General features: G+C 35.6%; 1 protein-coding gene across 1 annotated transcript in view; it reads left to right on the top strand.

The window, feature by feature from the left end:
* HSPA14 (heat shock protein family A (Hsp70) member 14) overlaps positions 1-12,750 on the top strand; it is a 34,282-nt gene extending 21,532 nt beyond the window's left edge. Inside the window, exons 11-14 of the mRNA XM_065871148.1 lie at positions 8,851-9,063; positions 9,479-9,652; positions 11,640-11,710; positions 12,575-12,750. Coding sequence (XP_065727220.1) covers positions 8,851-9,063; positions 9,479-9,652; positions 11,640-11,710; positions 12,575-12,653 — 537 coding nt within the window. The 3' untranslated portion in view covers positions 12,654-12,750. The remainder of the gene's footprint in view (positions 1-8,850; positions 9,064-9,478; positions 9,653-11,639; positions 11,711-12,574) is intronic.
* The last annotated feature ends 1,843 nt before the right edge of the window (positions 12,751-14,593 follow it).

The raw sequence follows: 14,593 nt of genomic DNA on the forward strand, positions 1-14,593 counted from the left end.
TGCTGCTTTTTTTTTTTTTTTGCGCTACGCGAGCCTCTCACTGTTGTGGCCTCTCCCGTTGCGGAGCACAGGCTCCGGACGCGCAGGCTCAGCGGCCATGGCTCACAGGCCCAGCCGCTCTGCGGCATGTGGGATCTTCCCGGACAGGGGCATGAACCCGTGTCCCCTGCATCGGCAGGCGGACTCTCAACCACTGCGCCACCAGGGAAGCCCTTTTTTTAATTTTTATTGGGGTTTAGTTGATATACAATGTTGTGTTAGTTTCCGGTATACAGCAAAGTGACTCAGCTATACATATACATATATCCACTCTTCTTTAGATTCTTTTCCCACACAGGCCATTACAGAGTATTGAGTAGAGTTCCCTGTTCTCGCTTCTTGTTTATATTTGATTGCCTTGGTCAGGCCTTGAATATTTTAGTTGACACTGGACCTCTTTCTTTTGTTCTCTTTATTAGGGGAATAGTGTTAGTTGTTTACCAACAGATTTAATTACTGGTAACTGGTTTGAAATAGATACTGTTTATAATATTGAGCATTTCTCTTTTTTTCTTTTTAAAGGTGTTTTAATATGAAATAGGTGTTGAGTCATTACAGTTGCTTTCGGACACCTGCAAGACAGCCTTATGGTTTTCTTTATATTTGTCTTCAAATTATTTGATGAATTATTGATAATCTCCTAATATGGAACTATCATTGTATTCCTGGGATAGATCTTATTTGGTTATGAGGAATATTCTTTTGATATATTACTTAATTTTCTGTGATAATTCATGTATCATTTTCATGCTCTTCATGCTAAGTTAGCAGAAATGAGATGGGCTATTTCGAACTTTCCTGCCTTATGCATATTGTCTGAATAACGTAACCCCTTTTAACATCAGACACTGAAAAGGGGAATGGTCCTGTGCTTTGGGTTGCATTGGTCTAAAGAAGTGCCTTAGCTTCTTGCCTCCAGCTCATTCTCTTCTTCCTGGATGATGAGATGGACCATGGCTTATCGGTATGTCCCCAAGGCTCCCGTTTAGGGAGAGTCAGAGGCACATGGTTGAGTCTCAAGCAATGAGCAAGTGAGAAGCTGGAGCCAATGCTCAGACCTTTGCTAACCCTTCCTCTCCCCACCTCCCTTTTTTTTTTCTATCCACACAGCATGACCTGCTCTTTAAGGTTGTATAACTTTGTAAGCAGAGACTGCTTTTCTCTTTTAAAAGCTCCCGAGACATACTCAAGAAATAGGGGATTTTAAAGTGCTTGAACTTACCTAGAATGACAAAATATCACAATATATCTAATTCGTTTACTCAGAACAGTACCTTCTAAACCAAGACATCCGGTGCTTTAATTGCCCTTTATTCCAAGGTAACATAATCATGCACGATGTTCTTCAGGAAGTAGGCTGATAGTACCTTCCTTTTCTTCATAACCCAAGGCAGGGTGTGAGAGAGGGTCCAAGCTCATTTCATTTCGTCATGAAAAATATCACCTCACAAAATAGGTCCGCATGACTACTCCAAAGATAGATGTACAATTCTCAAGTCAGCCTTCAGTTCCACAATGTGGGAATATGATTTTAAGTTATCACTTTCATAGCTGTAATTTAAGTTCAACATAAGAAAGTGTGCCAAATTCCTTGCCTCGTGAGTTTTCCAAAATACTCATTTCTCTAGGAATAAGCAAATCAAACCCGATACCAAAGTATCGGTAGTGTTTATATGGAATTCAGTGTCAGTCATAAGCACATCGTTGGCCCCAATCTTATCCAGCGCACTGATGCCGGGATTTTTCCCAAAGATGATATGAAAGAAGGTCAGTTTCTTTCCGCACATAAGAATACAGTATGTGTATCTTAGGCCCTACACCACAGTTAAGCTGCCCAGATGCCATGTAGTACGGTAGACTCACTGTACCATACCATTCTTCCAAAGAGAAGTATGTCCCCCAACCATTGTTCCTGAGACACACAGTCTGGCGATCTTCCTTTCATTCTCCTACTAGTTTGAGAACTGGGTTTAGAGAGTAAAGAGTTTCACGTCGAACTCTTTGCTGTAAGAAAAGTAAGAGCACAAATAGGATTGTAATTGGCAAGGACCAGTAGCTGGTGGGAGGGCCACGGGCGGTAGTGGTGGGCTGGCCACACACACCAGGAGCTGTTCTAGCCCCGAAGGGGCAGCTGCTGCTCCCCACCAGTCACTGCCATCCAGCGATGCAGGCCAGTGCTGTTGAAGCCTGGGACGTTTTAACAGACTCTCAAAACTAGGGCTTACCATCAGACTTTTTAATGTTTCAATGTTAGTAGCTAATGCAGAACCTTTGAAAACACTATGTGAAGAGAGAAAATATAGCTTGCCTGATAGAATTTGCAAGTTGCTACTTGGCAACCTCTACTTCAGAACGTGTTGTTTTATTGCTGTTTGTTTTTACTGTTTTGTTCCTAGGCTATCAGGTGCTTATAAAATGGAATTTAATACGTTTTCATCTTTTTAAGTATTCCAGGTTAGTGCATAATACATAAATTCTCTGTTCCTCAAGAATTCTAAAGAATTTGCCTATAAACACATTTTGTCTGAAACTAATTTTTGAAGTATATTTATAACTTTCATAATTTCTTTTTATTGCTTCAATTTTGTTTTTTTGTTTTTTGTTTTGTTTTTTTTTTTTTTTTTTGTGGTACGTGGGCCTCTCACTGTTTCGGCCTCTCCCATTGCGGAGCACGGGCTCCGGACGTGCAGGCTCAGCCGTCATGGCTCACGGGCCCAGCTGCTCCGCGGCACGTGGGATCTTCCCAGACCGGGGCACAAACCCGTGTCCCCTGCATCGGCAGGCGGACTCTCAACCACCGCGCCACCAGGGAAGCCCCTGCTTCAATTTTGAATTAAGTATTTTATAGACCTATTTCATAGTGATTTAAACTTTTAACATACAACTTTGCATAATGTTCTTGTAATTTTTAATTTTACGTAGCTTTTGATATTAAATTTTTAAAGTATAAGGAAGTTATTTAAATTAAAACTGGCCAATTTTTCTCTCTTTTTATTTATTTATCTTTTTCTTTTTGAGTTTATCTATTTTTTTTCTTTCCCTAGGTTTTGTAGATATTTGTTTTATTCTTTTTTTTACTCCCAACTCCTGGCACTACAACCCAAAAAAAACTTTCTTAGATTTGTTTTTCCAGGTGATAAATTTCTCTTTTCTAATTGTTTTATTTCTGGTTTGCACTTTATTTCTTCCAGTCTTTCCAGGATACTTTTATTATTTTTATAAATGTTTATTTTGAACATTAATTAATTTATTTCATTTTTTTCCCTAACTAAAAAATTAACTGCCGGGTTTTCCTGGTGGCGCAGTGGTTGAGAGTCCGCCTGCCGATGCAGGGGACACGGGTTCGTGCCCCGGTCCGGGAAGATCCCACATGCCGTGGAATGGCTGGGCCCGTGAGCCATGACCGCTGAGCCTGCATGTCCGGAGCCTGTGCTCCGCAACGCGAGAGGCCACAACAGTGAGGGGCCCGTGTACCACAAAAAAAAAAAAAATTAACTACCATTTTACTCATTAGCAGCTTGGTTTTATTCCACAGGCTCTGATAGATTTTATTATTTTCTTTATTTTCAGAATAATCTATAATATTTTCAGTTTTCCTCTAAGTTTGCCAAAGAAATCTGAGACTACAGAGTAAATGTTTAAAGAATTTATTTAAATTAAAATTTTCCGGTTACTGCCAGCATTAATAATGACACACTATTAGTACTTTTTACCCTTTAAATGAGAATACCAAAAAACAAGATTTTCCAGGGTTTTTTTTGTTTTTTGTTTTAACACAGCACCACTTATTGCTTATTTATAAAGCATTTTGATGTTGACTATAAGAAGTTCATGAAAAGGCATAACCTCCATTTTTATTCTCATGGTATTTACCTGGTGTCAGACATTTTAGAGAAGACTTTCCTTTTAACTTACCTCCAAAGCAGACTTTTGGGAGAACTCTGCCGAGGCAAACCTGCTTTTCTTTTTTCTTTGTAACCCTGAGTTGATGTTCCTCATGCCCTTACCTGCGGAGGAACGTGGTCTCCCTCCGCGTTTCACGGCTGATGTGAGCGGGACCTCATTTTCATCAGTTGCTCATCTTCTCCACCACATGGAGCTTTGAGAACATCCGTATATAGACTGAAATTAGTAGTGATTATTGATGATTTCCCTCCTTGAGAGAACATACTCAATATTCTGCATACCCATGGACTTACAAGTGTTAAACGTATTAATTAAGGAGGAAATTAAAATATTTATAAAGGAGCAATTTTATTTTATTCAGCTTTATTGAGGTATAATTAACAAATAAAATTGTAAGGTATTTAAAGTATACAACATGAGATTTAGTATATGTATTGTGCAGGGATTATTATTACCATCGAGTTAATTAACACATCTATCACCTTATATATTAACCTTTTCTGCAGGAGGTGAAAACACTTAAGTTTTACTCTCTTAGCAAATCTCAAATATACTACACAATATTATCAGCTGTAATCACCATGTTATACATTAGATCCTCAGACCTTATTCATCTTATAACTAAAAGTTTGTATGTACCCTTTTACCATCCCCTCCCTGTTTTCCCTACCCCCTCAACCCCAACCATTTTTCTGCTTTATGTTTCTATGAGTTGTTTTGTTTGTTTTGTTTTAATTTAGACTCCACATATAAGTGATACCGTGCAGTTTTTGTCTCTCTGTCTGGCTCATTTCACTTAGTGTATTGCCCTCCAGGTTCTTTCAAGTTGTTACAAATGGCAGGACTTCCTTCTTTAAACTGAATAATATTGCATTGTATATCTGTCCCACATCTTCTTTATCCATTCATCCACTGACACACACTTATGATCTTTCCATAGTATGTTTCCAAATACCTTGGCTATTGTGAATAACGCTGCAGTGAACATGAGAGTACAGATATCTCTATGAGATAGTGATTGTTTCCTTTGTGTATATACTCAGAAGTGGGATTGCTGGATCATAAGGTAATTCTACTTTTAATTTCATGAAGAGTTTCCATACTGTTTTCCATAGTGGCTATACCAGTTTACATTCCCAACAGTGTATAAGTGTTCTCCTTTCTGTCCATCTTCACCAATATTTGTTATCTCTTGTCTTTTTAGTAATAGACGTCCTAACAGGTATGAAGTGATGTCTCATTGTGATCTTTATTTCCATTTCCCTAATGATTAGTGATGTTGAGCACCCTTTAGGTACCTTCGGCTACTTGTAAGTCTTCTTTGGAAAAATGTCTATTCAGATCCCTTGCTCATTTTTAAATTGTGCTATTTGGTTTTTTGCTATTGAGTTAATGAGATTCTTGTGTACTTTGGATACTCACCCCTTTTTAGATATATGATTTACAAATATTTTCTCTCATTCAATAGGTTGCCATTTCATTTTGTTGATGGTTTCCTTTGCTGTGCATGCTTTTTAGTTTGATAAGTCCCACTTGTTTGTTTTTGCTTTCCTTTGCTTTGGGTGTCAAATCCAAAAAGCATTGCCAAGACCATTGTCAAGGAGCTTACCCCTTATGTTTTCTTCTAGGAGTTTTATCGTTTTAGGTTTTATTCCGAGTCTTTAATCCATTTTGAGTTGATTTTTATGTGTGGTGTAAGATAGTGGTCCAGTTTCATTCTTTTGCATGTAGATATCCAGTTTTCCCCACCCCATTTATTAAGGAGACTCTTCTTTCTTTGTTGTATATTCTTGGCTCCTTTATTGAAAATTAATTGACCCTATATATGTGGGTTTATTTCTGGGCTCTCTGTTCTGTTCCATTGATCTGTTTGACTTGTTTTATGCGAATACCTTACTGTTTTGATTACTACAGCTTGTAATATAGTTTGAAATCAGGAAGTGTGATGCCTCCAGCTTTGCTCTTCTTTCTCAAGATTGTTTTGGCTATTTGGGGTCTCTTGTGGTTCCACACAAATTTCAGGATTGTTTTTTCTGTTTCTATGAAAAATGCCATTGGAATTTTGATAGGGATTACATTGAATATTTGGAGTAGTAAGGACATTTTGACAATATTAATTCTTCCAATCCATAAACCCGGAATATCTTTCCATGTATTTGTGTCTTCAGTGTCTTTCATCAAAGTCTTGCAGTTTTCAGAGTACAGATATTTCACCTTCTTAGTTAAATTTATTTAAGTATTTTATTCTTTTTGATAGTCCTGTAAATGGGATTGTCTTCTTAATTTCTTCATCCAATAATTTGTAGTGTGTAGAAAGTAATTTAAAGTAATTTTTGATAGGTATGACCTTACTATTGCCATTTTGTTAATCATTTTCTGTCTGTTTTGTAGATCATTTCTTTCTTTCCTGTCCTCTTCTTTCATGATTTGATGACTTTCTGTAGTGGTTTGCTTTAATTCTTTTCTCTTTACCTTTTGTGTGTCTACTACAGATTTTTCTTTTGTGGTTACCATGAAGCTTATGTAAAACATCTTACACAGTTAAAATAACATGTTTTAAGCTGACAACAACTTAACTTCAAACGCATACAAAAGCTCTACATTTTTACACTCCTTCTCCCCACAGTTTACATCTTTTGTGTATCCCTTAACAAGTTATTGTAATTACATCTTTTGTGTATCCCTTAACAAGTTATTGTAATTACAGTTATTTTTAATGCCTTTGTCTTTAAACCTTTGTACTAAGGTTATAGGTGATTTGCCCACTACCATTACAATATTGGAGTATTCTGAATCTAACTATATTTATCTTTACCAGTGAGTTTTATACTTTTATATGTTTTCATGTTTATTAATTAGCATTTTGTTTAAACTCGAACAACTCCATTTGACATCTTTTGTAAGGCCAGTCTAGTAGTGGTGAACTCCTTCAGCTTTTGTTTGTGTAAAAACACTCATCTCTCCTTCAGTTTTGGAGAGCACCTTTGCTGAATTGGGTGTTCTTGGCTGACGGTTTTTTTCTTATGGCACTTTGAATATCTCCCTTCTGGCTTGCAAGATTTCTGTTGCAAGACCCACTTATAGTTTTAAGGGTGTTCCCTTGTATCTAACCAAGTTGCTTTTCTCTTGCTGCTTTTAAGTCTTTCTGTCTTTAACTTTTGGCAATTTGATTATGATGTGTCTCAGTGTGGGTCACTTTAGATTCATCTTATTTGGTACTTTTTGGGCTTACTGGATCTGGCTGTTTCTTTCCCCAGATTAGGGAAGTTTTCAGCTGTAATTTCTTCGAGTAAGTTTTCTGCCCCCCTCTCCCCCCACTTATCCTTCTGAGACCCTTATATTTGCATATATTGGTCCACTTACTGGTGTTCTGTAAGTCCCTGAATGCATCTTCATTCTTCTTCCTTTTTGCTCCTCTGAATAACTTCCTCTGCCCTGTCTTCAAATTCACTGACCCTTTCTTTCACTTTATTTAGTGTGCTGTTGAAACCCTCTATTGAGTTTTTAAGTTCAGTTATTGTATTCATCAGCTCTATGATTTCTCTTTGGTACTTCATATTTTCTATCTCTGTTGAAATTCATACTTTGTTCATGCATTACTCTCCTGACTTCACTGAACATCTTTATTACTGTTGTTTTTAACTCTATCAAGTAAATCACTTATCTTTGTTTCATTAAGATCAGTTTCTGGAAATTTATCTTGTTATTTTGTTTGGAACATATTTTTCTGTATCTGCATTTTCCTAGACTCTCTGTGTTGGTTTCTGGGCTTTACATAAAACTGCTACCTCAAAAAAAACAAAAAACAAAAAACTACCACCTCTTCCAGTTTTGACAGACTGGTCCTGTGTAGGAGATGAACCTTGTTAGTCAGTCCTACCTGAGTTCCTGGTAGCTTCTCAAAACTTTGTGCCCATCTAAGCTGCCATTTGTGTTCTTGGTGGCTCTCAGTATTTGAGGGTGTGCCAAGACCATCATGAGTGATGATGATCAAAAAAAGAGGAAGATCAAAGGCAGCACCTAGATATAGGCTGATTAGAAACTGGACCCTCAGGCGGCAGCAGCTGGGAAAGCATGCAGTCACACCCTTCCAGGGAGAAGCTGGGAGATGGGCATGCTTGCCTTCTCCCTCTGTGCTGAACCCTGGTGTATAGCCACAGGGCAAGAGTTGCTCCTTTGCCCATTAAAAAACTGCTTCTTTGTTTGCTCTCATCCTATGGGACTCATGAATGCAAGCCCTGTTGGCTCTCAGAGCTGGAGATCTGGGGGGCCATCCTTTGGGTGGCAGCTATAAAAGTTGGGGCACTAGATGTGTGGGCAGGCTCATAAAGGGACAATTTTATATGGAGTTTTTGTGCATATTTAATCAAGTGGTACCTAGAGCTTAAAACGTAGTTGTATAAAAACATCTTTTTCCTCAAGAAAATTATTATTCCACAGTGAAGACAAAATCTATGGCATAGTTTTCACATAGAGAAGATTGCCACTGTTTATTTTGCCACAGAAATGCTGTGATTTATGTAAACACTTCTTTTAGATAACGCTTGAACAGTACGAAATATTAAGTACAGTATTTCCTATACAAATGTGTATGTATGGTTAAGCCTCATATGCCCAGTATTCATCAGGAGCCATATATATCTTATTATATCATATTTTCTAATATGTGGTGAGATCTCATTTTAAATTTTGTTGCTGTGGGTAAACAGTACGTTAAATATTTATAATGTATTAAATACATATTTATATGTATATATGGTAAGTATAACATAAAATAATATGTTAAAATAGGGCTTCTTATATTTTACCTTTTCATGTGATGAAGATGACTTGTCCTGTTACACTTAATTTTGAGAAACAATCATTGTTCTAAAAGTAAAAAACAAAATTATTTTTATTTTCTAGGTTGTCCTTTGTGGAGGGTCTTCTCGAATCCCAAGGCTACAACAAATGATTAAAGATCTTTTCCCAGCTGTTGAGCTTCTCAATTCTGTCCCTCCTGATGAAGTTATCCCTATTGGTGCAGCTATGGAAGCAGGAATCCTTATTGGGAAAGAAAACCTTTTAGTGGAGGACGCTCTTAAGATAGAGTGTTCAGCCAAAGATATTTTAGTTAAGGTATGTTGACCTTTTCTTCACTTTTCCATAGTAGTATAAATTTATCGCCACAGGTTTACATACGTACTGTTTTTAAAATAAAACCTTGTGTACTGGTAAAAATTTTAAATTTCGAGTTATAGATTTACTTTTAATGAGTTTCTGATATTCTTTTAGTTAGTATTAATCTAATATGTTAATTTCTTTATTAACTGTGTTTTTAAGCTTAAGATTCTAATACAAGTAGAGAGGTGTATGTTTCAATTTATTTTTAAATAAAGTGGGTCGGAATGAAGGATCATTTCTATTGTCTTCTCTTTGCCACTGTGTAGTTTCCAGATTATCAACAAGGAATATATATTAATTTATAATAGGAGTGACTTTTTATCATTGTAATGATATCAAAGGATGTGCATATTATTTTCCTGCTTATTAGGGAGTCGATGAATCAGGAGCCAACAGTTTCAAAGTACTGTTTCCATCAGGGACGCCTTTGCCAGCTCGAAGACAACACACATTACAGGCTCCTGGAAGTATATCCTCAGTATGTCTTGAACTCTATGAGTCTGAGGGGAAAAACTCTGCAAAAGAGGAAAACAAGTTTGCACAGGTGACTACCTCAGATTGGACTATGAATTAATCACGTGAAACTGTTTAGTTTTTCCTTCTGGATTAGACTCAGTTTAATATCAATATAATATGCATATAGGACATTTAACACATTTTTATGAATGGATTACTTGTACTTATTTATTTTTGAAAGAGAGGAGAAATAGGCAATTGCATTTGAAAGAGTTAGAGGAAAATAAAGTACAGTTGTATTTCTACTGCTTGCCTTTGTGCTCTTAACCCTCCTTGGTAATAAGGTCAGTGGCAGTGGAAATGACATTTCTTTGTTTGCTAAATGCCAGGTGTGCTGTACTAGGCAGTTTACAAACATAATCTCAAAATGCTGTGAGATAGACATTATTATGTGCATTTTATTGATGATTAAGAAACAGGCTCATGGTAGTAAATACCTTGTTATTTTCTTGACTGAGCTGAGATTTAGCCTCAGGTTGGTTTTACTCCTGGGCCCATGCTCTTGCCATTATACCATGCTGCCTCTGACATAGGATAAGTTTGTTTTTTCAAATACCACATGCATATATCATAGGATATGGTCCTCCACATCCTTTAAAAGGAATGAGGTGGAGCCATGTTATTTGCTTAGAAACATGCCCAAGAAATATAGTTTCATTAGAGCACACACACAAGGACTGCAGAACTGTATTTACAGCATGGTACCATTGTGTTCAAGTACGATTGAAAGTGGGTGTGTGTGAAGGAGTGGCGTTTGGATAGGTGTGTGTATTTAGATACCCACGCGTGGATACAGGAAGCAACTGTAGGTATTTGAACTGTACTGAGGAAACTTAACAGTGGGTAGATTTGAAGGTACCAAGAAGGTTTTTTTTTACTTTTTAACACTTCATGCTGAATTTTTTACAGACAGAACAGAACATGAAGATTAATCACTTTTACAGTAAAAATAAAACAAATGTAGGTAACAAAAGAGAATGTATAGTATCTTTAGCTTTATATCTGTTTTCTAATTTCAACAAAAGGATAATGAAAACACACACACATAATATGTCTGGGCTCCACCTCAGAATTAACATCTTAGGATCTGCTGGAGAAGGGCTCTTTCAACTAGTAAAGGTTTCAAAGCTCCGCCAGATGTTTCTGTGGTATATCACTATAGAAGCATTTTCCTGTGCACCAGATTTCTAAACTCAGGTGGAAGTCTTAGTATTCCTCTCTGGTACATTTCTTACCTTTTCTCTCCACATACTACTCTTGAGACACTACAGCTACCGTCACTACATCCTAACTTACAGATGCTGGAAAGAGAAAAATTCGTCACATAATACTTTATTTGGAAGAGAATCTTCTAGAGATTCCATCTCTTCTCACCTCCTCATTCTACAAAGGAGTAGACTTAGTACTTACCTAAGGTCATAAAACTTGATTTTGGCAAAATCTGAAAAGCCACTTTCAAACTTGGTCTATTGGTATACCTTCCTCTAGGAAACCAAGGAGTTTTATAGTAAATTCGTTACAAGTGTAATCTTAGCTGTACCAAAAACATTGACATGTATTTCTTTTAAATAGGTTTTCCAAGTGCATTTAAAATATTTGAATTTTTTAAGGTATATATAAAAGGCTTACCAAAATGTAATTTACGTGTTACTGTAACGGTGCAGTTACCAGAAAGAAAAGCAGTCTTTGTTTTGTTTTTGTTTTTTTTTTTTTAGTCTTTATTTTCTGAGACAAACAGTACTTCATATAAATAATCATCTTAATCTAGGACATGACATTTAAGAGGGACAAATATATTAAATATATTAGTTATCTTTTTAGAAGAGACATGTCAGTTAAGAAAGCTTAATTCTATTTTCCAAATTATGATAAATGGTAGGAGAATTGAAAACTGCCCTGTTTTAAAAGGTTCATTTCAGTAATGAGTAAGATTTAGTCCATTGGAAAATTGATGCATCAGTTTATTAATATGTCAAAGTACTAAATCATCTTTGTATTATTTTTGCCTTAAACAGGTTGTACTCCAGGATTTAGATAAAAAAGAAAATGGATTACGTGACATATTAGCTGTTCTTACTATGAAAAGGTAAAAAATTAAACGACTTCTGATGTTAAGAAAATTCGCTTTGAGACTTGACCTTTTTTATTAGTTTATTGATTCTTAACCTGTTGTCATTCTGGGAAAATCATTAATTAAAAACTTATAAAGATCTTATCAGTAACTGAAATTTTTGCCCTGTAAAATTACTGTATTTACAAAGAAAAGTATATCTCAGGTCATTTGCACTCTGAATTTTTTATGAACTCTTTTATTATTATGGGTGTAGTCAACCTAAAAAACTGGTCCATGCAAGTTTGAGATATAATTTTCATCAACATTAAATATAATTTTCTGAGATTTACATAATTGATTTTTTGTCCTATGAAAGGGTAGGTTTATTTCAATATTGCAACAGGAAATCTGTAGAAAATAAATTACTAATTAAATCCAGCTATTATCATTTCCTTAACAACAGTCCATCCATAATACTATGTGTTACAAGTAAATCAGTTCCAAATTAACATTAAGGACAATTCATTCCATAAACCATAATTAGCCAAAATGTAGAATTCATTAGGGTTGGTCTGCCATGGCCTGGGCTTGAAAACAGCTTGATACTTCTTGAACTTGCATAAAGTTTTCAACTTAAGGTATTTATCATCATGGGTTCTCAAGGAATACAACTTTTCATCACAGTGATCTAGGAGGAAATTTTTAAGAACAACTACCTAATTATGGCATACGGTTCTAAATGTAAAGACATAAAGTTGTGTCTCTTCTTTACCTCTTAATGCTCTTCTTTCAAAAAGTAAAATGATCTATTGTTTACTCAAAGTCCTCAAGTAATTTCTTAAGGACTATCTGTTTTTATATATTGAGCTTATGAATTGTTATTTTTTGTTTGCTTAGGGATGGATCTTTACACGTGACATGCACAGATCAAGAGACCGGAAAATGTGAGGCAATCACTATTGAGGTGGCATCTTAGTGTTTGAGAGAAACCACGAATTTTTTAGAACTAAAATATCAACATTATTTGTTTTTGTTTATAAATGATGTTTATATTAAAATACTTTTTGAATGAACTGTATGATTTATGTTTCTATTTTAACTACAGTATATTGCTAAGTGTTGCAACCTTTTTTTGTTGTTGTTTTCCATTAAAGATTTCCTTTATTAGTGAGAAATACAAGGAACTTTTTCTACCATGGAGCTATTTAGAATTAAATTGTTTGAGTGGATTAAAGGAAACTTTACCAGAAATTTAACATTGCATTTTAAAATTGTTTCTGTCTTTAGAACTTCTGATTTTAAGAAGTCATTTGTTAATTCTTATTAGATAACTAAGAACAATTTAAAAGTCTTTGATATTAAATGAAACAAAATTGCAGAGCCATATGCAAAGTAAGGTACCATTTTTGCTTAAAAGAAAAAACTAAACTCATAAACTCAATAATTGTTTATAAATATGCATGTGACATATGTAGAGAAAAGTATAGAAGACTAAACACCAGACTCTTTTAACAGTGGCTTCTTTTGTGGAGGGAAATAGGGGAGAGGCACTTTTTCTTTTTACAATTATGTGAAGTTTGACTTTTCCCTCTAACAGATATGTTTCTCATTTGAAATTGAAAGATTTTTTTATTTTGAAGGGAGGGCTAGCCACATTCTGTTCACCAGAAAATGTTGACTAGTGCATTGAGAATACTCAGTGGGTTACTAAGGAAAAAGATTATTCTCTTAGTAAGACAAGACAAGCAATCTGCCTGTATTGAGGGGAGAGCTTGAAGGTGAGCTGTGTACATCAGACTCTAGATTTTATTACCAAGAGAGGATTTCTATTCGTTTCTCTCCTTGGTTCCCAGCAGACTGAGAAGAAATATCTTTACTCAGTAAAATTTTAAAACTGTGCTATTTTCCACCTGTTCAAGCTTTGGGATGTGCTTTATTATTACAGCTGCTTTTTATGGAGTTAGATGGCAGTAATCTTCTATTTCTAAAGATGTAGAAACCAAACTTAAAGTTTTTATTATTTTTCTGCATCAGATTATTGACAGAAACACAAGGAAAATTCAGGTATGAGTCTAAGTCCACAAAGAGGCAGCCTCAAAGGTATATATATCCTTTTGACTAAGGCTGAGTACTTAGTTATCTTTTATGATCTTTTCCCAAGTTACAAAAACTTTGAAATAAAATAATTATATATAAGCCATTAAGTATTTTCAGAAAATAGGAAGATACCAGCCGAACTAGTTGAACTGCTACATCTAAATGCTTTCAGTTATGCTTTGGAAAAGTGCTGTAGGATTTATTTTGTAGTTACTGTTAGCTCTTTAGACCAGGGGTTGGCAAACTATTGGCGATGTGTCTGTCCTACCCCACGCCTATCTTTGTAAATAAAATTTTACCAGAACATAGCCACACTCAATCGTGTATGTGTTGTATGTGGTTGTTTGCCACTCTAATGGCAACGTTGAATGGTTGCAACAGACTGTGTGACCCCCAGAGGTTTAAATATTTACTGTCTGGCCCTTTACAGAAAAAGTTTGTCAACCCCTGAAATAGATTATCGAAACTTATAGAATAAAATATCATAAGGATTTATTCAAGATTTCTCTTTCCTTCCATATCCATGTAATAATTTACTTATTTGACTGCTTATTTACTTATTTCTCCACTGGATTATTAAGCATTGTGAAAGCAAGAGACTCTTAAGTTTTAGGCACCATGATGTCCTAGCCCCTAGAATAATCCCTGAACGTCGGTGTTCAGTAAATGTCTATTGAATAAGTGAATTACATGGAAGAAAAAATAACAATGTCATCTTTGTATCCTACAGGACAATGGCCAGTAAATACAACTTTTGCATATTTTATGGTTTGTTTAGAAATACAGTAGAAAAAGAAAGGAATACCACTGCTTCTTTAT

Source organism: Phocoena phocoena, chromosome 2 (genome assembly GCF_963924675.1).
Source record: "Phocoena phocoena chromosome 2, mPhoPho1.1, whole genome shotgun sequence".
Classification (NCBI taxonomy): domain Eukaryota; kingdom Metazoa; phylum Chordata; class Mammalia; order Artiodactyla; family Phocoenidae; genus Phocoena; species Phocoena phocoena.